General features: G+C 34.6%; 1 protein-coding gene across 2 annotated transcripts in view; it reads left to right on the top strand.

Moving 5' to 3' along the window:
* LRPPRC (leucine rich pentatricopeptide repeat containing) overlaps positions 1-26,041 on the top strand; it is a 91,685-nt gene that overhangs the window by 29,581 nt on the left and 36,063 nt on the right. For both annotated transcript variants that reach the window (XM_082047789.1, XM_082047788.1), the window contains exons 15-25: positions 2,910-2,937; positions 5,228-5,285; positions 6,409-6,515; positions 6,727-6,804; positions 7,152-7,205; positions 7,917-8,030; positions 9,239-9,369; positions 10,819-10,904; positions 12,532-12,736; positions 20,963-21,087; positions 21,738-21,844. In XM_082047789.1, the coding sequence (XP_081903915.1) occupies positions 2,910-2,937; positions 5,228-5,285; positions 6,409-6,515; positions 6,727-6,804; positions 7,152-7,205; positions 7,917-8,030; positions 9,239-9,369; positions 10,819-10,904; positions 12,532-12,736; positions 20,963-21,087; positions 21,738-21,844 (1,093 nt within the window). The remainder of the gene's footprint in view (positions 1-2,909; positions 2,938-5,227; positions 5,286-6,408; positions 6,516-6,726; positions 6,805-7,151; positions 7,206-7,916; positions 8,031-9,238; positions 9,370-10,818; positions 10,905-12,531; positions 12,737-20,962; positions 21,088-21,737; positions 21,845-26,041) is intronic.

Here is a 26,041-nt window from a genome sequence, read left to right as displayed (position 1 = left end):
TTTGATAGTATATAAACTTTTAAGTGTAGTAAACATTTGAGGTTTTATCTTTATTCACTTTTTTCTGTTTTTAAACTGTTATGCTAACCTAAGATTTCCCTTAAGATTATCACTATTAACCATTAAAGTAAAAGGGTGCTTAATGAAGCTGAAATACCAGTTAGGAGCTGGGCATGTTCTACTACATCTGATAGCTTTCTGTGCTCTCTGGTTTAATACAACTCCCAAAAGCTCATGTTGAATGCCTAGTATTGTGCTACCTTGCCATGACTTTGTATTCGCAGCCATCTGGTCCCATTTTGTAAGGAGCATTCCTTGCTAAGTTGCAGGGTTATCTTAAGCTTATTCAAGGATATGTGAATTAACAAGATTTCCTATCATTCACTGTTTGCCCCAGTCAAATATGCAGGACTGTGAATGAGGTTTTTTTTTTTTTTCCACCTCTGGGAACCAGGGAGGACACTTAATATTATTTAGGACCAGAGTATGAAGTCTGATTTTGTTGACTAAGTTATTTCCTAAAAGTTTGTAGTGGCTATGTGATGTAACTGTGTTCAGGTTAGATATTAGTAAACTTGGTGAACATGACCAAAATATAGTAACTTCCTAGTAAAATGCAAGTTCTACCTAGATGACCATGGTAAAAGGAGGACAAAAAGCAAACCAGTGATCAAATTGTGTTGATATACCAAGGATAAGTGAAATAATGTTTTACATGTAATAGGGGTATCCTACTATTCATTTTAGTACTCAGTCCCAAAATCATCCTTTTCAGATGTTTTTAAATTAACAAATCTTTGAAATGCATTTTCTCTCTGTAAGTATAGATAAATATTCAGTTGAGATAGGACTTGCATTAGAAAGGAGGCTGTACCAGTGGTTACCACACACAACCAATGCTAGCGTGAAATACCCCTACTGCTAGGGAGCTGTGCAGGTGTTCAGAATGTGATTTAAAGTGTCCTTTATGGACTTGTATAATGAAAACTAGCTGCTGAAGAATCATACTCTCCTCAAGTGAAACAGTTACTCTCCTCAGCAGTGGAACAGTTCCTGCTGTTGTGATTTCAGTAGTTTGTGGACATTTGGCATAAAAACTTGGGATTCTGAGGGAAATTAAGGTTGGGGGTTTTTTGGTGTTCTGTTGGAGGGGGGATTTGGTTGGTGGTTGTTTTTTGGTTTGTTGTTTTTGGTTTTTTTTTTGTGTGTGTGTGTTTTTTGTTTGTTTGGTTGTTTTTTTTACTTCAGCTTTTACTGTTTCCCTCCCTCCTCTCCTTGCCACTTGTGTGGCCTACATTTTTAAAAATTTCTTTAATAGTAATGTCTCTTGTTTGCCTGTATTGCTGCCTGGCTTCAGAAACTATGTACAAGATTGGGTGTGTCCAAATTTCACCCTTATATTGTTTCTGAAAGCATACCAGTTCATGTCTCCTTTTCTATTTTAAACTTAATGGCTAGAAGTTTGAGGGTATGATAGGATAAAAGAAAAGAATATTTGTACCTTTTGTAAAAAACACAGCAGAATGTTATGACTAAATGCTGGTCTTGAATGTTCCACTGAGCGGAGTTTAGCACTAATGTACAGAAGTAGAGGGTATGGACAGCAGAGACACACAAACTGTGTCTGTGGCAGACTAGTTTATAGACCTCTGTTGAAGCTGCTGTCCTCTAGTAACTGCTTCAAAGTATTCCCATTCTGTCTGCCTCTTGTACCATTGCTATTTCAGAGTAAGTACTTCAGGAAATTGATGCATTTGATACCTGCAGTTCATTGTCATGCTGTCAGTGGACAAGTTTGCCCAGGAAAGCTTAACTAACCTCACAGACAGTGCTTTTTGGTTTTAACCCCCCTTGGTCTGTGTGGACCTGTATTTGACTCTTTTTCAGATACAAGTGGCAGTATCACAAAAAGAATAAATATTTCATGGGTTAACCTCCTAAATAAAATCCTAAACTTCTATGAACGCTTTAAAGTTTCTGTGCAGCTGTCCAGACTGACATCTTATTTTTCCCTTTTGAGAATTATAGGAAGATAAAATAAGGTCGCATGTTTTTGTTTTCTTAGCCTTCTCTAGGTTAATGCTGCTTTATAGTTGTCAAAAAAGTTATAGATCCTGGTGAGAATTTTAATGTTTTGCAAATTACAGGAATATGTCAGGTTTTTAATATTTCAGTGAACTGGTTAACGTTTTAGTATATTTGGGTTTTTATACTTTAGTGAACTGGTTAACATTTGATCTGTGGTTGTAACCTGATGATGTACAGAGTAGTGCTCTCCTTCAGGTCCTGTCCTGTTTTATGACGGGAGAAATTTGTGTCATATTTTCTATTTTTTAAAATATTGTCTATTTATCTCACTATAATAAACATTGAATTTTAAGAGATTTGTTTACTTTTTTGCATGGTGTAAATGCATTTATAGCTGCCTGTAGTTATCTGTCTATACTTAAAAAAATAATTTTAATGCACAGGAGTCTAGATTTTTGCTTTAGCACGTTCTACATATTGAATGTTTGCAATGTGAAGTGCAACTTATTTGAACGAATCTTATTTCTTTGAAATGCTAAATGGAATGAAGTATAAAATAAAGTACAGTTAGGGTGTGTTAGAAGATTTAACTAAAAATAAAACTAAAATATATTATTTGCAGCCTTAGTTAACTGTTTAGCTTGCTGCATTATTTTAAGTTATTTAGCAGAAGCCATTACCGTATCAGTACAGCAAAAAGAAAAATACTTATTCTGTACAAAGTAGGTTTAAACAGTATGTGGCAATTACTGTATTTTAATTTTATTTAAGTAATAAGATCCTCACTGTTAATGATTTGTTGGGTTTTTTTAAAAAAGAAAGATACAACAGTAACATCGTTTTGTTGCTTTTCTTTTATTATCCTTTGCTGCCCTCTTCAGCTCAAATGATGTACATCTTTGGAGCAAGGTAAGTGAAGACAGTGCTGTAAATAAAATCAAGTTCTACATGTTTATGGTGCATTACTGTAAATCTGAATTCTGAGCCAAAAAATTGTAGACCCGATTGATTGGAGCAAGGCTTTTGTCAGTGACAGATGGTACAACTCTATGAAATGGAGTTTTCAAACTAGACAGTTAAGTGTAATTGTGAAAAACCAAATGTGGTGTTACCATGTAGTGTAGCTTATACTATTCTGATTTCTAGATCAATGTTGTTACAGCTGAAGGTGGTATATAGTTGTAGCTTCTGGACCAAAGCTTGCCGTGGTTGTGCAATCTGATGTTGTTTAATTCCCTTTCCTGCTTTCTCTAAACTTTTTTCCTATCCCCACACTAGTACTAACAAAATAGTAAGGCACAATTAGAATTTTAAAGTTTCTGTCATGTAACTTAAAACATGGAAGGCAAAGCCTGGATGAAGTCAAGGGGAAATGACTGATCATCTTGTACTCCCTGCTATGGGCTACATGACAAAGACACTGCAATATAACTTGGTCAATAAATTTTGTGCAGTGCTAGAATAGAGGAGGTGTTGGCAGATACTGCCTGGCATGTGGTTACAGAATTTGGGAAGGGATGCGCTCTGATTTTTGTCTTTTTTTTAATTTTGATACTCTACTTGCTCACTAATAAACTACTACACGGCTCACTTATATAGTTTAGATTTTGCAAAGAAGTATTGGAATGAAATGCAAGTTGTAATTTGGAAAGTCACTGATTAAGGTTTTATATGAATCAGATAGAGGTGGTGAGGTGCAGGTTTTCTTATGTTTTACTAACATTTTCTGTTGTGTGAAGATTATGGTGAGATGTTTTTGTCCTCTGCCTTTCTTCTTTTTGCATTAAAAAAACAAAAAGGAAAGGCGGGGAGAGAAAAAAAGGGAGTTTCTTATTACTCCCATTATGAAATTAGTGTTAGAGGACAGTCAGAGGACTGAAGTAATGGTGGTCTGCACATGAAGTAGTATCTAGAGTTACATCTGCTGTTCTCCACAGTGGAAGAAAGATGCGTTTTGTTGTCTTAATTTAATTTATTTGTAAATATGTGTATTAATCTTCTAAAATAGGAAATGCTAAATTGGGAAGTAAGTAGATACTTAGCATTAGAAATAATACCACACGTTCTTTTTTTTCTGTAATCCACCCTTTTTTGTATTCTGTGAGATTTGATTCAAAAGGAGATCTGAGTTATCATGACTTTCTTGGATTTTATTGTAGTTGTAGGTTCTTCTCTGTGTTGATTCATCATAGGAGGATGAGGGCTAAATGGCAGAAGACAGCTGTAGTTTAATTGTCCACGGTGTACATGGTGTTGATAGAATGAGAAGTGATAGATACGGTCTTCCATTGCATTTGGTATTTTCTGGCTTTGTTTATCCATTTCCATTAAGAATTGAAGGTGAAGGTTCTGTTTCTTTTGCCATTATTTAAAGCACAGCCCTTCAACGGTGGGAATGCATCTCCCTCTAACTTATTTCAGATTGCATTTCAGAGTTATGGCAGATAAAGCAAAATTCTTTAAATACTTAAAATCTCATCTTTTAAGTAAAGGTTATGTAATTGCCTTAAGAATGGTCAAACAGATTTTTAAAGCAATGCAGTTTAGGTTGAAGTATTTGTAGGTAAAACGTGGCAGCTCTTGGGTAAATGCTTCTTTTCCTCTGAAGAAGTAAAATCTACAAATTCCTTCAGTTTGTATGAGTGATGGAATGTGTGCAAAATTTCGTCAAATGCAATTAATTTTTATGGACGCATATTTTGTCATTTAAAATTGCACTTATCTATAGCAGCTGTACTATCTTAAATCTAGCCGAGTATGATAAATTGTGTTCCTGTATTTGCTTTATGCATTTGCTTCTTTAAAAATAGAATTAAAAAAAGCTTTATGTGCCAATTTCAGCCTTTCGGTAAATTGGAACGTAATTGTAGCATCTCCAGGAGCGACACTGGTTGATATTTGCTTTAAGCAATGTCTTATGATAGCCAGCTTTCTGTAGAATGATACATACACAGAATACTAGAGTGTCTGTCTTACTGCCATAGCTCAGAAAGCATTTCTGTTTGCAATATTTTTTTAAGAAAAACCTATTATTTACCAAAAAAAAATTTCCTTGTATTTCTTAGTGAATTACTGTGATGTGGTAAAGAATAATACTTTAACACAGAAATGCTTTATTATTTTGAGAATTCAATTTCAGATACTATTTGTCCTTGCTTGCTTCTTTTGGCTGCAATGTACGATTATTCTGTCTTACCAGATAACAGAACTGTTGTACAAGGATGAACGTTATTGCCTGACGCCTCCAGGACCAACTGGTAGAGTTTCAATTTCTATGATTGTAACTTATCCACAAATCCGTTCTTCTGTGTAATGATGGGTTTGAGGGATTACAACAGTAAACACTGATTGCTTCTTTTTGAAAGTGAAATTTGAAAACATGTTGGGTAAAATCCTGATTCGAATAATCAGAGCATATTTTGTGAGAGCCATAAGATCCTTTTTTAGAATTGTACATCTTGTTGATAAAGATTTATTTTTCTAAATTTATTGACCAAAATAGAGGTTTAGAATGAACACAGTATCAGCGCTTAAATAATTAAAAAAGAAAAAAAAATTGCAGTTTTCAGCCTAGTTTTACCTTTAGTAGCTCTTCTGATATTGTGAAGCAAAATGGTACTTAACATCCCAAATCCTCTACTTTGAAATAAGTATACTGTTTTCGTATAATCAGTTTTTTACAAAAGAGGGTTTTATTCCCTCTTCTTGGGGCTGGAGGGGCAATGGAGTATGGGGAAAGCTAACCTTTGAGAAGACAATAATTGATGCTCTTCCTATTGCCGGCTACAGGACGTCATATATTTTTGCACTTGCTTAGATAAGAAACTTAGCACTATTTTCTAAAATCCGTTAATTTTGATTTTTATTGGCTAAAAGGCAACTTCTTCAGTATTAGTTGATCTAATGGTTGAAATATTTTTATGGTTTTGTATTGATATTACAATACTTAATGTAGATTTGTAATGGAATATAATGGGTAAAATGTACAGAATAAATATGCGAAGTGTTAGAAATCTGTTTTTTCTTTTGAGCAATGACAAAACATTTGTGGCAACTACTTGGGGTAGCAGGCAGAAAAGGGGGGGAAGGCCCTGGGCAGTACCACTTCTGTCACACAGTAGTGGAAAAAATAGATTGAAGTAAGATTCTGTACTGAAAAGCTGTCACTAGGTCTGAAAATAATTAATATTCCTTTCACTCACCAGTTAGATATGTGCTCCCAAACCACATAATCTCTATGCCTCAGTGATCATTGTTGCCATTTCAGAGCCTCTCATCAGGGTGACATCTCACACCAAAATGATTTCTTATAAATTAATCTTGATAACATGACAGTCTCGGTAATTTTAGTGGAATGCTTTCTCTTGTTTTTTTCCACAGAAGCTGTTGGCTATTTTCTTTATCACTTGATTGACAGCATGAGTGACTCAGAGGTACAGGCCAAGGAGGAGCGTTTGAGACAATACTTCCATCAGCTGAAGAAGATGGTACCATTTCATTTTTTGCTACATAATGCCTGTCCTGCCTGACATGTATCTATTAGATTTGAAATTGCTGCTTTTAAGTACAACCAGACCACTTCTCAATGACATGCAAGAGCTGGAGACTTGAATTACGTCTGAGATAATTTCTGTCAGACAAATTTCAGTTTGGTTGTGTTTCAAAACTAATATAATTTTTCTCCACCTCTTGGTACAGAATATAGTTATCCCTGCAGCTCACTGCAGCAGCATTTGCAGACTGCTGGACTCCTCTCAACTTCCTGAATTAATTAAGGTCTGTGGTTCTATAGCAATTACTTTAAATCTAAAAAATCAAGTATCTATACTCTGTGAATATATTCTCCTTTGCAAAAGTAATATCTTTATGCAGTGATTATATGTAAACCTTTTTAATCTTTCCATGATTTTTCACTGTTAAAGCTGTTTTCATTTCACATGTAAAACTTTTGGAGGGGTACATTCAGTAAGTGCTTTTTTAAGTCAATGTAATAATGCTGCAGAAAACAGCTTTTTTAACATTGCGATTATATAGTTAGCTTAAACAGTTTTAGCATGAAATGCTTAGTTAGAGATTGAACTTTTTTGCAGGAGTAGTGATACCTTTGTCTTACTACATTTTAGGATGCAAGGTTACTGAGTCATAAAAAATCCCTGTCTACAGAAAACATTCCAGAAGTAAGTAAATTCACAAATAGCTATGCTTGTTCTTACTGTAATAATAATGTTTGGATATGGGTTTTAGATGAAGCGTAATCACTAGCTTTCAGGTCATGGAAGTATATTAACGTTATTTAAATCTACCATTTGAAGTTCAGAGGTTGCCTTCGAGAGTATGAGTAAAGGCTGTCCAGATTTTCATGTAGACTTAATACTTGACCTTCGAGTTGACTCAGGGTTCGTGCCTCAGTTTCCCAGTCTGGTAAACATTTTTTTGGAAGTTCTAGTTAGTTAACAGTGCTGGTATGAGGCTTAATTCGTGCTTGTAAATTACAGTGATCCACTTGAGTGGCAGGAACCATATAAATCCATACTGCTTCTAATGGTGGAGTGTCAAGTCTTTACATCTCTGATCTGAGCAGAGTGGAGATGGAAAAAGAAAAAACCTTCTATTCACTACTTATCTGAACACAAAGAACTGAGTACGAAAGAAATAGTAATGTTGACCTTTGTAGATAGGCTACTTAACGCTTTTTTTACTGTATTGTGACTCAAAACTTCAATTAGTATGTACTATTTAAACAGATAAAAGCACCTTAAATGATTAAAAAAATCCTTACAGTATGAAAGAAAAGGATCATTTTGTCTGTCTTTTATTAAAGTGATCCGACAAGTTGTTCAGGGAAGGGTGTTTTTGCAATTGACATTCTTTCTGTTACCTCCATTTAGAGTGCTAAACCTGATGTGTCTGCTTTGGAGAAGAAACTAGAAGAGCGAAAAGCTGAAAACCAGCCTATTACAGATGTCTTGAAACAACTCATACATGCTCTTTGTGAAGAAGAGGTATCTTAAGCAATGCCAAGATAATTGGAACCACATAGCTATATTTTTAAAGGGACATAAATGACTGTATTATGGAAAGACATAGTGAAGCAAAGATAAGTGCAGTGCTTGAGGTTTCATGGTTTGATGCTTATAAATCAAACATAAGTGCAAAAAGCAATTAAATCAAAAGGTTAACTAATTTCAGTAACACCTTGAATGGCATGTTTTGGGGTTGCTGGAGTTTGTTTACAATAATCTGCAAAGTGAATGATAGTAACAGCTGTGATAGGTTTATCATACATGCCAAATGTCCTTTCAAGCCATGGCTCCGGTCTCTTATATCTAGATTGTCAAGCAACTGATACATGCACTAGTCATTTGCAATTCAAATATTACTAGGTTGTTAATGCAGGGATTGAAATTCCATTTTCCTGCAGGAGGAAAGCTCTTCTGAGATAAAGGGTCTCTTGCCTTCATTCGGCAGGCGTCCAGCTGTAGTTTACATTCATTTAGTGTGTGTCTGTAATTTGTGGGGTATCACCGCACTTTTATTCAGGTTCTTGTTCAGTGTGAGCCTGCCTGTAAAGCTGTATATATAGGAACAGTTAACAGTCGTGCAGATGATAGCACAATATTCTCTCTTGCTAAGAATACAATTTAGAAAGAGTGATTTTCAGCTGTCTGTCTCTCCGATTTTGCATATGAAATAAGACTAGAAGTAAACACCATTGTAAGTTCAAAGTGGTCAAGTGTATGAATAGGAATGTATTAAAAAAAGCTTTCTGTGGGATCATTAAGTAGTTTCTTATTCTTTAAAAAGTAGTTTTGTTGTGTATTTGGCAGTGTACTAGGTGAAAATTGTTATGAATTCCGAATAAATAAAAACTGTTTTAGAATTTGGGTTAATCATGTTATCTGTCTGGATTAGGGAAAAAAAAAAAAAGTCTTACATTAAAACATGCTAGAAATATGAACGTAAAGCGAGAAAATTTATTTAGAAATGTGGTCTCAAGTTAATCTAAAAGGTATTTTAGAAAAATATTAATTTCTGCAAAATAACTTTCACTCTTAAAATTTGCTAAAACATTACAGTACTGTTTACAGATGTGATCTTATACTACTAAAAGCACCAAAGCAGTCACGTAACTGCACACTGAACATATAAGAATCATAATGTCATATTGGCTTTTCCTCTCGTTCACATCTTTGCTTTGTTCCTTTTTTAGAATATGCAAAAAGCCCTTGAAGTGAAAGCCAAATACGAACCGGACATGGTTGTCGGTGGCTATGCAGCCTTAATAAATTTGTGCTGTCGACATGATAATGTAGAAGAGGCAATGAACCTGAAAGAAAAAGTGTAAGTACACCGGCACTGAAACATGTCACAGAGATTTATGCTGATACACAGACCTTGTTGAATTAAGTAGGTTGAGTTTTAACCCTCTCATCCATTTTTAATTAGTTCTCCCCAACAATGTATGTGCATTTAAAACAGTCAAGGGTGTGGTTTTTTGAAACAGAAAATTGGCTTTGTATAATTGAACATCAGAAGCAGCTATGTTGTATGGTCAGTATTTTTTTTTTAATTAAAAAAATAATTTTAAAATACAAATTGCTATGTAGGATCTGGATTTTTTTTTTAAATTTTAAATATACATAGTGCCTAAATTAAAGTTTGGCTTAATTCAAGAGGGGGGATGGGAAAGTACCTGTGTTGTGTGTTAGAGAGCACCTAGAATGTGTTTAGAATATGCTGCACCTATATTGTCTTCAGAATAGCAGTGTTTCTGAGTGACATTTTTTTTAGACGGTCAACAAGCATTCTACTTTAAATGTTTATTTTCAGAGCTTTCTGTCTTGGCTGTGAAAATTAGCTCCTAGCTAAAACATGCTATGTGTGACTTATCCCAGACTAAATTATTACAGATCATCTTTTTGTTCGCCCATTCCCTCTTTCCCTTGCAAGCCTTCTTTCGGTCTGAAGCTACACTGAATATACAACAAGTTCTGTGTTACTTTCAAGTTCTCTTGCTCACATGCACTGAAAAAGTATTTGCTTTGGGTTTTCAGTAGTTTAGCAGGCAGGTGCTCATTGCACCTTGGTAGTGTTTGAAATTATGTGCACTAATTGAACTCTGAATACCAAGAAGTATGCTGCTCTGCAAATAATGGTAGTATATTAGTTTTGGCTGTGCTAACACACTCATACAATCTACATAGTGAGTGTGCGTGAAGTAAAAAATTAGTCTTCTAGTGGAGCTTCACTGCAGTAGCACATTTTTACTGGTCTGCCTCAAGTGTAACATAATATTGCTGAGAAGTGACTCTTCCATTGTTACAAAAAGAAACATCAGAGAAAGAGTTAATTTTAAAACTTCCAGAAAAAAGAAAAACACATAGCAGAAACTTCCAAGTAGTAGCTTTCAATTTGTTACTATAGGTAAATAGTTTCATATTTTTCATTGAAAAGAATGCAGCCCTACCCCAGCCACGTGGACTGAGTTTTCCTTCCCAGTCTTCTGGGTGATACCCTATTTTATGCAATAAGTCCTAAATAATTAATTAAACCATTTGGCTTCTTAAAATATAACTTTTGGGTTTTGGGGTGAGAAGGTATGTGGATAGTATTGTCAAATCACATTTTAATGTTGCATCTTGTTAAGTCTGTTGGATTTTTCCTTTAATACTTATAACTTTTAGCTCTCAATGCTGTTGTTTTGCTATGTAGTTTTAAAAATAAATTTTGAAGCTGGATCCGTAAAATGTGAACTTCTGTTGATACGATTCTTAATGTTTTAATTTCTAGCTTCCCTAAGAATTCACCTGTTGCTCTTGACACTGGAAAATACGTAGCACTGGTAGAAGTCTTAGTAAAGCATGGTAGACTAGCAGGTAATCCATTTGCTTTCATTTTGTGTTTCTGCTATATAATAAAGGTATCTTGCTTCAAGAATAAAAATGTGAGTTGATATTAATGGTATATCATGTCCTGAAAAGTGCTTGAACATTTTGCATACAAATTTGCATGTGAATTCAACCAGAGATGCTTGGACAGTGCAGGCCATTAGTTTTAATGGATTGGCAAGCTTGTCATTTACATTTGCACAGCTCAGTGCTTTTTGCATTTCTGCAGCTAGTTTTTATTAGCATTGCTGTTTGGATTGAGTTTGAAGATCATGACTTATGGCACAAATTGCGTATGTGCCTAGACTAATGGCTTTGTTTTTGCTTAAGAAGGTCTGAAGGCTGAACATAAAACCTGTAAACATAACCTTCTCATAAGAGCCAAGTACTGCAAAAAAATCATTGAACTTTTTATAAAGTATATATTTTCCTATTGGTATTCTTTTATGTGTTTGTGTTTGAATTTTAGAGTCAATTTGTCAAACTGCCTGGAAATTTTGTTTTTTAACAAGTGTTCTGCAAACTACCTATTTTGTATATCTAGATGATTGCATTAAGCTGTTAGCTCTTTAGTTTCTGAAATTTAGTCTAATATATTTCTATAATGTATGTGATTTGTTTGATCTTAAAAAGAATTCTAGACTGTCATCAACTTTAAAAGGTGACTCTGAACGTTGAGTTTTTTGATTTTGTAGGAGACTTAAGACCATAAAAATGTAGTCCAAGCCTAGACGCAAAATGTTATGGTTTTATATAAAACACTATACAACAAAATTAAAAAGCTAATTATTTTTTTCTTGTAAGGTCTTTCTTTGAAATTTGTCTTGCCTTCTTATTAAGCTTACTGTTAGAAAAATAATAAAAAGCTGATGTTTTCCAAATCATAATAAATCAGATCATGACCACCTCTACATTAAAGCAGTTTGAAAAGATTAGCTTGCTTTTAAGAGCATAAATGTCCCTCAGAAAATAAAACAATTAATAAATGTAGCCAAATGTAAAGTGGTCAAAACATTCTGTCTATGCAATAATTAAGAACATTAGAAAAATGCACTTATTCCATATAACAAAATGTTTGTTTGTGCCTTACTAATGAAGCTTAATGAACCTAATGTTTTAACATGCAGTCTGTTAGAAAGCTTTCATTGGCTCTCCTTGGCTAATTAGTATCGACACAGCAAACAGGCCCTATCGGTATCAGACCATTAGTCTGGTTGTATATACAGTGTAAACATATCTTTATTATCTGGCCTCGTGACAAGCCATCTGCTGAAGAAACAATGGAGTGATTTAGCAGATGTTAGCATTGAACGATAAAAGCATCCATTTAGTAGAATCTTGCAACTATAGGGCAGACTATACAGGGTTATATGGTGCAGAGTGGGCACACAGTTCCTATCTATAATTTGTAGTCAAAGTTGCAGCAAAATGATAAAACCATGCTATTGTGGATTTATAATTGTAGTCTCGTTTAGAAATGCAAGTAGTAATTAACTTGAAATCGGCATTATACGCCAGAATTTACATTCCTGCTGGGTTTGAAATGCTGTTTTAATAGCAGTTTGTTTTCCCTACATGAAATTACCTAAGGGTCTTTTGTGTTGTTTCATTGTAGATGCTATTAACATTCTAACGGAGATGAAAGAGAAGGATGTTCCTATCTCAGACAGAACAGTTGCATCTTTTTTCCGCATTCTTAATGCCGCTGCCATGCGAGGTGAAGTTGAAACGGTGAATCGATTACATGAGACCATTGTGAACCTGGGGTTGGCAGAAACTGCTGTCCTTCATTCCCCTCTGATTACAGTTCACCTTGAAAAGTAAGCTTTGGGCTTCAGATCGAATAACTTACAGTATGATATTTATTTGTGTTATATGATGCGTGTATCCTAGACACAGCTGCACATACATGTTTGAAAGTGCTCATGCATGCAAACATGTATGCACATGTAATAGTGATGTGATCTAGGAATTGTGATGACCAAATACGTTTTCTTAAGTTAGATAAGTCTGTTTTCATCAGTTATGCATCATGTCATGGTCTCTGGGAACAACAGCTGTGTTTTATGGTCACATCAGAGATGAAGTGGCTATGTATTGGAATATCCTTATGAATTAGTCAGTTCTAAAGTCTGTTTGACAAGATAGCTATTCAGAGCATGATAGGTATATTCTCTGCTTCCCATCAAAACAGCATTATTTTTCTGTGCCATCTGATACTTCTCAGGTGAGTTGAAGGGCGGTTGTTGAACACTGAAATATTTTTAATTCACGTAATTAAAATAATTTGTTAATGCCAATAGACTGTTCTGTAGTTGAATTTAAAATTCAAAGTAAGTACTGTCTGGTTTGTCTGTTGTGCTTTTTTTTTTTTCCATGTATACTTCTAGTATCATTTAATAGAGAAAAGAAAGTACATACATTCATTCCAGCAGGCAGTATCTGTAATTCCATGTGTCGTGTTCCTTTGCATATATTTTCCTTACGAGGTGTAGGATATTTGAGTTAATGTATGTATGAACTATATAATGATTTCTTTCTAAAACTGAGCCAAGAGTCCCTTTTCATTTCCTTTACCATATGCACAATCCTATTTTTTTCTTACGTCATTTCTGTAGTTGCTGGATTTTAACGTCTTGCAGCTAGTGTGATTGATCAGTTTCTTGCAGTTTGGTTCATGTGTATGAAATGTTCTTGGCTTAAACATAATACCCATGAAATAAGTGCATTTTTCATAGTATCGTGTAAGTCAGCCTCAAAGATGCGCATTAATGTTTCTCTTCATGTTTAGAATTTTTAGTTCTTTTAAATATTCTGTGAATGTAAGGTCTGTATATCACTTTCTGTATTGATAATTCTTATAAAAAAGATGTAGCTCTTGGTAGATGCATGTACATTCTCTTCTAAAATAGTGTTTTAGTGTAGTGGTCAACACTTCAGTGTACATCTTTTCCGTCAGCAACACTGTCTTGGTTGTATCAAAAGACAAGGCAGATGTTTATGAAGGTAATTTAACTGCAATCATATGTAACTAATGTGTTGGAAAAATATCTGATCTGCTTTGCAGTGTGCAGTGCGAGCAGCTGCATTTTCCATAATTGCTTTATGCACATTGACATGCAAGCTGTACGTGATGCTACTTGGGTTCTGTTCACTTCAGAAGTAAGATATGATGATGTAAATCAAGATGTGATCATGTGTGGATGCAAAGGGGGACAGTAAAGAGTGCTACTTTAGTTTGATTCCCCATTCTTTTGGATTATAAATGTTTGGTAAAACTTTCCAAAAAGTTTTTTGATAAAGGGACTCTTGATGAGAATAGATTTTTAAAGGAGCAAGTAGGTCCATACTGTGGAACTGTATGGCTACCTGTATGACTTGTAATACTTGTCATGTACATAAGTATAATACAAAGTAACCTCATTTTCTACTTTTTTTTTTTGTTTTTTCTGCCTAATGGGTGGAGAGATGTGCTTCCTCTCTCCTGTGTCAGACAGAACAGAAGGGGGAAGCTTTTTCCACATAATTTGTCTGGGAGGAATAACTCAATTTCACTGATGATTTTTGTTTTCCTTTTTTTTTTTTTTTTTTTTTTTTGTCTTGAGTTTTTGAAAGTCATGAGTGACTGAAAGAAGTATTAGTTGTTTTCTTGCAGCAGTAGTGCTTACTATTTACCATCCTACAGCTCAAGTATCATGCTGAAATGCTGTCATTTAGCTGCAGGTCGTCAGCGTGCATCTGAAATCAGCTCTAGGATGTTTTTGAATGTTCCACAGCAGTGGTTGTGCTAATGCTTTGTGTGTTTAATTTATTTCAAGCTTTTTAGCTGCTTGTAAAGGAATCTGTGATTTGCTTTTGAAGATTTCAACAATTGTAGGTGTAAAATATTTTCATCTTCTCCTGGACGTTTTTCCTTTAATATTTTGAGAAATATTTAACAGAAGTAACTAGAGAGAGAACTCATAGTATATATATGTGTGTGTGTATATATATATATATATGTTTGGGGTTTTTTTACCGTGACTAAATTTAAAGGGAACTACTCCCCTGGTTTTATTTGTATGATTTTTATTTAAGAGTCTGAACAGTTTATCAAGATGGTGAAATCACATTAAAAATTGAGGCAGTCCACATCTGGAATCTTGGTCTATCATCCAAGGTGACAAACCTGCCTTGGAAGTATGACAAAAGTTCTAGTTTCTAAAAAGATTCTTAGATTCTAAAAGCTGCAGAGCTGTGAAGAGCTTGTACTTTTCCTTAAAATAAGTCCTACTTTTGAACTGGTTCTTCCAACTGACAATAATTAGAAAAGGTTACCTACACACCTTCTTAAAATTTTAAAGGTTGTAGTTTTGACTGTTACCTTGTGTACCAACTGTTGGGGAAACCTATTTGAACATGAGCCATTTTATGAAACTGAAGAGGTTTGTGAAGCTAACCTGCTCCTGTGCAATCTGATACTTTGATAATTCCTATTTACAGGATGATAAATTAACAGATACGGTAACTATTGATGATTTTTTTCTTCTTCCAAGAAAACTGCACAAGTCAACTTTTGTACAACCAAAAGTAGGAATATACATCTTAAAAACTTGGTGTGGTTCCTGTCTTTTCATTCACATAAGTTTGTTTCTGTTCTCCTTGAATAATGTCACCTCCGCAAAAGGAAACAAAATTTCATATTTGAAATTTCCCAATACCCTGTGTCAGAAGTACTCTTAAGCAGAGGGAAGAAAACTTGCAGTTGAACTATCAAAACATTATGTTACAGACTGTATGAACAAATATTTTGTAGTCAATGAATGCAAGTAGTTTATATTTTAAAGTGATCTAAAGGCTATAGCTGAATTGTGTTTCTTTTAAAATCATCAGTGTATTTTAATACAGTGCTGTCCAGTAAAGCGTTGTGTGCTGGTTTGTGATTAATCTTACATAAAACCATTTTGTTTAGTTTCTTATGTAGCAGATAGAGTGCGAATCCAGTGCCTAGACAATTTTTCTTCTTTTGTTTTCACAGAGTTAAATTAACCTGTGATTTTGTTTGGTGTGAATCTGTAGTGCATACAAGATAATTGACTTTTAAATTTACTTTTAAAAATAGGCATATTTTTAAATTAGGTGATATTTTTAGTGAGGAAAAATATCTCTAGTGGGGAGAGTTTTTTCTAATTTTTAGTAGCTTCATTTCAAATATTTGTATTAAAACTCTTTACGTGTTGCAATGAAATTAGGGATGTTTGGCTCTCTTACTCCATTATTGTAATTAGGAATTTGGCATCATGAGTGCCAAAGGACAAAAGTGTCTCATTTGCCCTATGGGGACAGGACAGTGATAAGATGATTTTTCGTCAAGGATCGTTGGGTCGTAATTAAGTTACATTCATGGCTATTGCTTTTTGAAGGATGATTGGTAAATGACAGGCTTCATGTGCTTGGTACGGACAGTGTTCACTAGGGTTTTTTCTCTCTCTGTCAGAAAATCCTGTTGAGTCTGATAATGTAAATGTGGCATTTTATTCTGAACAAAAGAGCAGGGAAATGAGCTATCTTGTCTAATCATTCAGTTGTTTAACACCGACTTCCAGTTTAGACTCAATTGGCTGGAAAGCACTTGACATGTGAAGTTAGTGCTGTTCGGAACGCATGTTTGAGTAAATTTTAAAGTAAGTGACAGCTAAATTGTACCTAGGGAAATTACAAAGCCTTCAACACAGTTAATTTTTTGGGGAGGATTAGTTGTAATTGCCACACCAGTCTCCTTGAAGATTCCTTAGTATAGCAAATGAAGAGAAAAACATTTAGCTCTTTCAAGAGCCTGTTCTCTTCTAACAGAATAATTTTTGTAAAGCTGATTGTACCTTGCTGAATTGACTTCCCTTTACACTAACATCTGCTTCAGATTTGTAGAGAGGGATTTGTTTTACCAGTCTACCCTCCACCCCCACCCCAGAGAGTCCCTTTTTTCTTTCTACCTCTCTAGTGATTTCAGGTTTGAGAGCTTTTCAATCAGTAAACCCCTTAGGTAAATTGCCACTTCACTAAAGCTTTATGCATAATGTTACAGCACTTCATTCCAATTAAAATCAATATTTGGAGTCTTATTTTTATCAGGCAGACTCTCTGGTTGGGAAAGTTGTTTATTACAAGTAAAAGGGTTAGATTTAGTGCTGCATTCTTGAAGCAGGAGGGGAGTGGCTTATTGAAATTGAAGGGGGATGTTATATCCATGCACGTTATAGCCAGTCCTTCTACAGATCGTGTTCTGCAAACACTCAGACATCTGAGTAATTTTGTCACTTCAAATGGCTTTGTGTGAGTAAAATTGCCCGTGCAAATATTTTGGAACATTTTACCCACAGTATCTTGGACTTCACAGGCATCCTAAACAGAAACCAAATGAATCCAAAAACTTAGGACATCTGAACTCCGATGTCAATTCAGTTGAAAGAAATTCCAAAGTAGGACTCTTCTGGAATTCTATAAGGGCCAAGCATAATACAGTGATGACTGAGGCTCCTACTGTCATTCAAAATAATAGTATATCTTCCTTTTTAAAAGAACAAGTTTCAATGAAAGGGAAAAATACACCTAATCTTTAAGTGGAACAGGTATTAGCCCTGAACAGATGGTGTCTGTGAGTCACTTAAAGCTGTAGTATCTGGCCAACTCAAAGTGAACCATGGATCACTGGTGTTCACATTTTAAATACTATTTTGTCCAGACTGCCACTGGAAATCAGATTTTTCCAACATGGCTATGAGTATATGGCCTTTATTTTTTTACTTGATCTATATTAATTAAATAATAATTTTGGACCAGGCTTTTAATCTGGTAGTATAGTAAGTATCCTTTGGGAAGATAAAAGGATGTTTGACAAGCATAAGTTTGTACAGAAAGACTGCCAAATATTTTCAAATGTATAGCTGTTTCTTAGTTTAAAATCCTTATGTCTAAATAACATTTTCTTAAAATGTGAAAAATCTTTTTTGTGCAATTCTTTTTTTAAGTTAGTGAATCGTAACAGAAAACATATCAAAGTGTTACCCGTACTTGAAATTCGAAGCCTACAGCAACTTCCTAATTTTCACTGGGCCTTTCTGACAGGATTGTAAAAACTGGTTACAAAACTAGTTGCTCATACTTACTTGGAATAAATTACAGTTTGTGACAATTAAGAAGTACTGCAGATTGTTTAATAAATCATATTAACTCAAGTGCAAGCATAAGCTTGATGGTTTTTTTCTTTGCATAGCAGTACAATTTCTGTGTAGAGGCTAAACTTTTATACCTTTTATTTTACAGCTGCTGTTGCCAGTTTTATCATTTATCTGATAAATGCTGTTCTCTAGTAAACTGTGGATGACTGCTTTGTTGGTTGAATGCAACAGAACAAATATATCAGATTTTGAAAGATTCAAACCAGATGTCTTGTAAATTAGTGTGTAAGATACCGACCTCTTTAAATGCACACTTGTTCAGTCACCTTTGGAGCAGTAAGTAGCAGTAACAAATACGATATTTCTATTTTTATCTCAGTTCTTTGCTGATATTTTTTTCTCTGCGTATACAGTATTAATGCCTTCAGAAGTATACATTTAGAGACTAGAAAACTCTTAATGTTCCTGTTTGAATGACATTCCAATTATTTGTTCATTTATTGATAGCTTTGACCTAAAAACAGTCACTTTAATCCTTTAGGAATACAGCTGAGAAAATACTATGGCTGTTTGAGCATCAATCTGTAAAGCTAGATTTATCACCAAAAACTTTAATTTGAATATATAAATGTTGTTGTGCCTCCTTAGAAATGGAGTAGTTTTCTATAAAACTGTTTTTTTAGATGTTAACCGAACATGCATCTAAAGCAGGAGAAAAATACTGATTATGTAAAGCTTTATATCTGTCTATGGTAACTACCATAGTATTTCTCTTTTATGACAGTAATCTAGCCTGCAACATCTACTTGCAGTTTTGAAATTAACCTGTAATTTAGTCTTCACCCCAAATGACAAAAATTCAAATGACTCCATGGGGTGCCAGAAGATGCACTGTAAACAGGGCTCGGTAAGGGGGATAAGGTAGAAATCCATCATCTTAGGTTCATTTTCAGAATGTCAGTATTGCTGAACAAAATTAATTCTTCTTCTGTATTTTACTCTTAATTTTTTAAAAATATTAGCCTAGGTGAAGATAGCATATAGTAGTCTAGCTAGTTCATTCTTTGAAAAAGCAAAATTTGTGCTGCACTGGAAATGCAGTGTGAGGAGAGGACATCTGAATTCGGCTTGTTTTAACAGTAGTATCTTAGTTTGCTACGGTTCAGTTGATCAATAATAAAGATGCTTCAGGAATGCAAAATCATTATTTCACATCAGTTTTATTATGGCCTTCAGCTGCTGCTGCTAAGTGGGGACTCGGGTGGGGGGGGATGTTGTGTGTGAGATGGGGTTTTTTGGTTGGTTGGTTTTTGTTGTTGTTTTTTGTTTGTTTGTTTTTTCTCACTTGCCTACTTCTATCACACTTTATTTGGAAAGTCTTTTGAAATCTAAAATGCAGCCTTCTTGATGGTTCGGCTACTTACTGTGTTTTGTGCATGTCATCTTAGTTTGTTTCAATTTCAGTTTGAGCCTTCCTCTTTGAAGAATATTGATTTACAAGTGGTTCAGTAGTTGCCCTCTGGTTTTGGTTTGATTTTGGTGGGGTCGTTTGTTTGTGGGGTTTTTGGTTTGGTTTGGTTTTCTGGTGGGGTTTTTTTTTCTTTGTTTTGGGGGATATTTTTTTGGTGGGGTTTTTTCTTGTTTGTTTTGTTTGTTTGGGCTTTTTTGTTGTTCGGTTGGTTTGGTTTTGTGGTGTTTTTATGCTTTTTTAGATTGGGTTGTAATCCTTTGAAAAGGGGTCTGCAGCAGATTATTTAGTTCTGTTAGTTGCACAATGCAGAATGTTAATTTATATTCGTTGTTATTTTAAGTTCCATATCTCGTTGTTTTTATGGCTTTCCAGTTTTGCATTTTAACTACTTCTGGAGGTGTTACCACTGTATACGGGAAGAAAAACGTCAGCAAAGGACTAAGATAATAACAGCAGAAATATTGTACTTGTTACTGCTACTTACTGCTCCAAGGCTCTTGAATAAGGGCATTTAAGGAAGTCAGCATCTTGTGCACTAATTTACTGGTACCATGAATTACATGCTAGTGCCATGGCTCTGTGTGACATGATAGCCAGCATAAAATACATTTTGCTACCCTGATACATTGTTGAATTAATTGCAAAAACCATATTTTTATTTCTGAAAATATACATTGGATTCTGGCCTTTATATAGAATGGAAAAAAACTAGCCCGGCAATTTTGACAAAATGGAAACCAATAGATGATTTGTAGCTAGTCTGTTAAGGTGTAAAACAAGCATAAAGCAATCTAAAGATCTGTGGTTAACCCAGTTAGCTCTGGAGATCTATACTGAAATAAAAATGTTGTGGAAAAATTTTAAAGAGCTTAAAAATTGAAAATGTCTAAACAGACACATTTGGTGGTAATATAATGTGCATTTACTTACTGTGTGTAATATAACGTGCAATTGTGTGTAATATAATGTGCAATTACTTATTAACAAGGAAAATAAATCTCTTAAATGCAAACAGAAATTTCCATGAAACTGGGTTTTTTTCATAGTATGTCACAGAACTGAAGAATTTTACTTCAAAAATTGTGTCCAGTGATGAAGAGTGTTCACACCTTTGGTTAATTTGTAGTGAACAATGGTCATGCAATCAAAAATTATACAGCTAAGAGGTTTAAGCATAAATCTGTAATTATGGTTTCATTTCTGTGTCTCTCAAGCATACATGGTATTTGTTTGTAGGAAAACTTTACCTATTATTTAAAAATAACTGTAGCATATTGGGGAAAAAAACCCAACACTCTTGGATTATACTACTGAATGAATTTTCCTTAAAACTTTCAAGACTAAAGTGGATTCAGCATACACTGCTCCTGCTTGGAATATTTGATTGGTTTTATTCTTGTTTTGTTTCATACCACAAGGGATGACATGCCTGCAGCTCTGGAAGCTTTAATCAACTGCTATAAGAAGTATGGTAAAATTCTTCAGCTTCATAACATCTACTGTAGACTGATAGAAAAAGGAGACGCTGATCTTCTGCAAAAGGGTTAGTTGCACGTAGTCAAATGTTGTCTGGTTATATATGGAGTGTTTCCTGGAGTCTTTTCTTCTATGGTTTTTATATCATTTCTTTCAAATGAAAGAAAAAGAAATTGTATGTGTTTATATGTGTAGCTTTAAGGCAGTTAAATGATGCCTGGGTTCTTCAGATTGAAAATTGATATTAATTTTAAATGGAGAAGAATCCTAATGTATGGATAGTGTATCATCAAGCTCTCAAAGATTAGTGCTGGTACTTGTTCTATTTACGTATATTACTATTAAGAAAAGCTTAATAGTAATACAACACAATAGTAAAACAACACATCTGTGTTTCAAATAGTTGTGCAGTTAATAAATCCTATATCCTCACTCTCTGTAAGGAGTGAATGCCAATATATAGTCTGTCTATTTTATTGAATGTAATTCAAAATACAGTGCGGGTAAACACAAAAACATTTAAAATATGCTCGACTGCAAATCTACAACAAATGTTGTGATATGTTGTAATTATTCTGTGTTTGAAAATTTATTTCCCTGTAGCTTATTCTTGGAGTTTTGTGATGCTTGGAAAATACTAGTATTAAGAATATCGAATGTATATATTAAAATGCTTCAATATTTTTAGTAAATTAATGAGTTTTATTCTCTCTTTAGTTTCAGACTTTATAAGCAGAGAATATGGTGACATGATGGCTCTTTATGATCTCTTCTTCGCCTTATTGCAAACAGGAAAATACAAAGAGGCCAGGAAGGTCATTGAGGTGGGATTTTAACTGTAGTACTCTAATCATGCAGCTATTTAGGCTCTTAATTAGAAACATTTAAAGTTTCTAACCTTTAATTAGACTTGTTCTGATTCATGTTAATAGAATTCAATCCCAATAATAAAAACCTCGACCAGCTTTATTTTGTATAATTACAGTTCAGAAGAGAGACAGTCTTGTATGTTGAAATTGTTTCTTCACTTTTTCAAATTTGCTGTTATATATCAAAATGATATTTGCATAATAAATATCGGATTGTGGAACAATTAAATTAAACTGGCATTCCTGGGTGTAAAGTTGCTAATCCTCTTTCCGAAGGAATTCTTTGTTCTTAAAAGCACTGGAATTTAATTTGCTGCAGACCATGCTCAGATTTATTTGTAATGCTTGTCTACAAGTTAATCAGCCAAACAAGCTCTGTCTGCTGCTGTTTGGCATTTAATTTAGCATTTCTTCTCTCTCTCTCTTTTGCAGGATAGTAAGCAGCTTATAGGAAGTGGTAGGTGACAAACTTGGTCTATTTAGGATTAGTATATTTTATCTAGACTTGATTGAAATTGTGCTTACTGAAATTGATAAGTCAAAGGGGCAGCTGCAGAGTCTGCCCAGATTGTGATTATTTTTCTTCTTAACACAGTTGTATGTTTTTAAAACACTGCATAAGTTTTCTGGTTAATGTGTGGGAGGAGGTGTCTTGCAGAAAAAGTAATACTTCATAATTTTTGTGTTATATGTCTACACAACTCTGTAACCTCATTTTTTGTGTTTTTTCCATCCCGAGACAAAGTATGCTTTTTTCCTAATTCCCACTAGTATATTTGAAATACCAGTTATTGTCACTTTGGTCACTTAATAGAATTCTTGCATTTAAAAAGTCTTAACTGAAGATCTGCTTGTTTTTCTGTGGTGGAACCATACTTTCCTGCTGCAGGCTGTGTGGAAATCGCTACACACAATGTTGAAGCATTGGTGTTTTTGTTCTCAGAGGGCTTTTGCGGCTCCAAGTACAGAAGAATAGAAATATCAGTATCTGACAGAAGATGACACTGAGGAGTTAAGTTCTTTTGTAGGGATTAAAGCATACAGGAGAGAAAAGGATGAAATCTGAGTAATTGGAAGTATAATTAAAGCTAAATGAATAAAACTGGTACTTGGTGTGATTTAGCAGCTCTTTCTTTGATACTGGCATTTAATTTCGCAAAACTTATATTGATGGCTACAGTTCAGCAGTCATGAGTAGGATAGTAAGCAAATTACTAAATTGTTGGGGCCTTGAAACTTTTGTCGTTTTCTTAATAGGTTCCAAATTATCTCTGCAAATACTCACTATTTGGTGACTGATCATAAATTATTAGTAACCACAGACACTTCAGCATAAATCTGAACACCTGGTAGCTGGAGACTACTTTTCCTGGCTTTTTATACTATGTAGAATAGGTTTTCTTGCCCTTACCCAACTTTCATGAAATATGTTTTACGGTTTTGTCTATGCTGGTGAGATATCTCTGCTGGTTTTAAATTGCAGAATTTTTAGGCATATAGGAATTTAGCTAGGAATAGTATATATGTATTTTACCAGTGGATAAAGTGGCACAAAATCAATTACTATATGGTGTGTTATATTTTAAGTATGTGTTTATTATGTAACAATATGCGAAGTATTTTTCAAAGAAATTTTTGCCACAAGAAGGAGGAGGAAAAGAAAATCTTAAAATTTTTCTGAAGAAGAAAATAGCTTTAATTGTTTAAAACCGTGAACAAGTTACTGTTTGCTTTTTCTGTTTGTTGGGAAGTCAAAGCATTAACAAATATAATGTGGAAGATGGAGCACAAGGTGTGTATGTGCATGCTTTTCTGTAGGCCAGTGGCTTTTGAAACTGAATTACTTATTGGTCATCTGAGATTTTTTTTTATCTTTTCTTATCTTGTAAAGAAATATTCAGTAAAGGTGACCAGTTGGTGCCACTTTCTCTTTTTAGATGCTGTTGCATATTAGACATAGATTATCTTTCAGCACATGCTTTTATCATGTATTGCTGATTATGGTGGTTAATTGATTTTAGTGATATAATTTGTTTTTAAAAGTGTCTCAGAGTTAATAAAAAGTATCTAAAAGGGTAGTAATGAAGCTGGAAAAAAATGACCTTAGGAACTAGGGAAATGAAGACCATGGAGGATATGGCTGTTTAAATGGGGCTTCACTCATTGGAGACCTCTGTCGATGCTTGCTCTGACTATTTATAGAAATCTGAGGTACACTAGATGCTTACGTGAAACTTGGTGACAAATACTGCTTTGATAAACCTGCAAATGAAAGCCCCAGCAATAAGAAAATAACTCTTAAATCTTAGTTATTGGTACAATACAACTGGATGACTACAGTGGGAAGGGAAGAAGGATAAGAATTGAATGAGATTATAAAAATTAGGTCAGAGTTGTGTATGTCCATTATCTGGTCACAAATGTGTTGTCCATGCATATATATGTAAGCTTGTGTTGTGGGATCTTGTCATATTGAGGAAGCTGAAAGCTCTGAGGCTCATCTGCTTGCTGGAAGGACAGCAAGACTGAGCAGAGAATGAGGGTATAAAAGACAATGAAAGGTGAATAGAAAGGAGATGAGGCAAAGAATGCAACTGATGGATACCAGAACAAGTAAACTGAAGCATGTGGTAGTTTGGTGATGTGAGTCTCTCTTGAAGCAATGATAAGTGGAAGAGAAGCTGTGATTGCTAAGTTTGTGGGGGAAAATGTAGCTAAGGTCCAAGGCTTCATAGGGTTGGGTTGACAAGGTAACAGCTCACAATGTTGCTAGACTGCCTTGTGAAGCTATTGAAACTCTGTTTGCATTTGTTCTGTGACAGGTAGCTAGAGAAGAAAGCCTCTCTTAGAGACAATACCTCTAAATGAGGTAGCCTTGGCCGCCCTATAAAATAAAAGTCTATTTAATTCAAGCTGTGCCTGAAGATACCTGAGCCCTTGAAGTTGTGCTGGTAGATGCTCTTTTGCTTTCCGCTGGGAACAAGTTCTGCCATTGGATGCTGTAGTACATAAAATTGTGTTTTAGTGTTCAGTTCTTAATTGCACCTCAACTCCTAAGTTTGCTTTTTGTCTTGAGTCCTTCAAAGTGATCATGTCAAAGCAGAGTTGGCACATCTTTCTTCTTGTCCCTTACCATAAGGTTACATACCAGCTTGCTTTCCCTTTGAGTGGCACAGCGTGACTTCTGTCATCAAATGTAGCTCTGGTTCCTTAGGAATTTTTCCATTTACTTGAAAAGGCAGTTTAATTGCCTTTTTTTCCTTCAATTTTGTTTTTCGTAAAAAAGAAAGAAAATTAAGTTAATACATTCTTACTTAAATTAAACTGCATTAGAACTAATGTAGACTAAGAGATAGATGAATTTTCAATAAATAGGACTAGGGAAAAATTACCTTCTAGAAAAGTGTTTCTTTTACCTGTCTTCTAAAATGTTGCCTTATTTTGAAAATATCTAATCAGATTTCCTCCTGGAGAGGGATCTTACGTAATTCTTTGTATGTGCTACTCCAGAGCTCCAGGTAGTAGATCAGAGAGTCTGGAAGAGTTGCTTGGGCTAGTATGCTTTTAAATCTGGTATATAAATGGAACAATTTTCTAGAGCGTAGTGCCCAATTCCCTCCAATCCACAGCTTCTTACCTGTTGTCGGAACTGGACAATTGTAATTCCCTTATGTCTACTCAGTTGTTGACTGCCACTTTATTAACCTGATCAAGCTGATGGTTGAGAGCTGAACAGAAATGAAGGTCGTCCAGGAGAGTGGGAATGAAAACCAGAATGTTACACCACCTTGGAGGAACCTACTTCCTTCCCCCTTCCCCTGCTATTCAGTTATTTTTATTTGCATGCTGCATGGAGGTTTAAAAATTTCACTACCCGAAGCAGTTAGAATATAGTTGTTGTCTGTCATTTTGGTCTAGTTTTAATTATTTGATCATCTCTGAATTTTCACTGAGATCTCATACTTGCAGCTGTTTTACCTGCATGATGATTGAATATTTCTAGACTCTCCCTTTTCCTTCATTTATTATTCATGCTGAAGGCAGTTATCAAAATACTCTCTGAATCTGGATGTCTTTAAGCTCATGTCCACACTTGGCTCTTTCTGGTAGAGTCACAAGATTTGTTTGTCATTAAGTACTGTAACAGTCCTG

Source organism: Streptopelia decaocto (genome assembly GCF_964273445.1).
Source record: "Streptopelia decaocto genome assembly, chromosome: 3".
In the NCBI taxonomy this organism is placed as follows: domain Eukaryota; kingdom Metazoa; phylum Chordata; class Aves; order Columbiformes; family Columbidae; genus Streptopelia; species Streptopelia decaocto.
The sequence above is the reverse complement of the archived record's forward strand: the minus strand, read 5'-3'. Positions and strand labels throughout refer to the sequence as shown.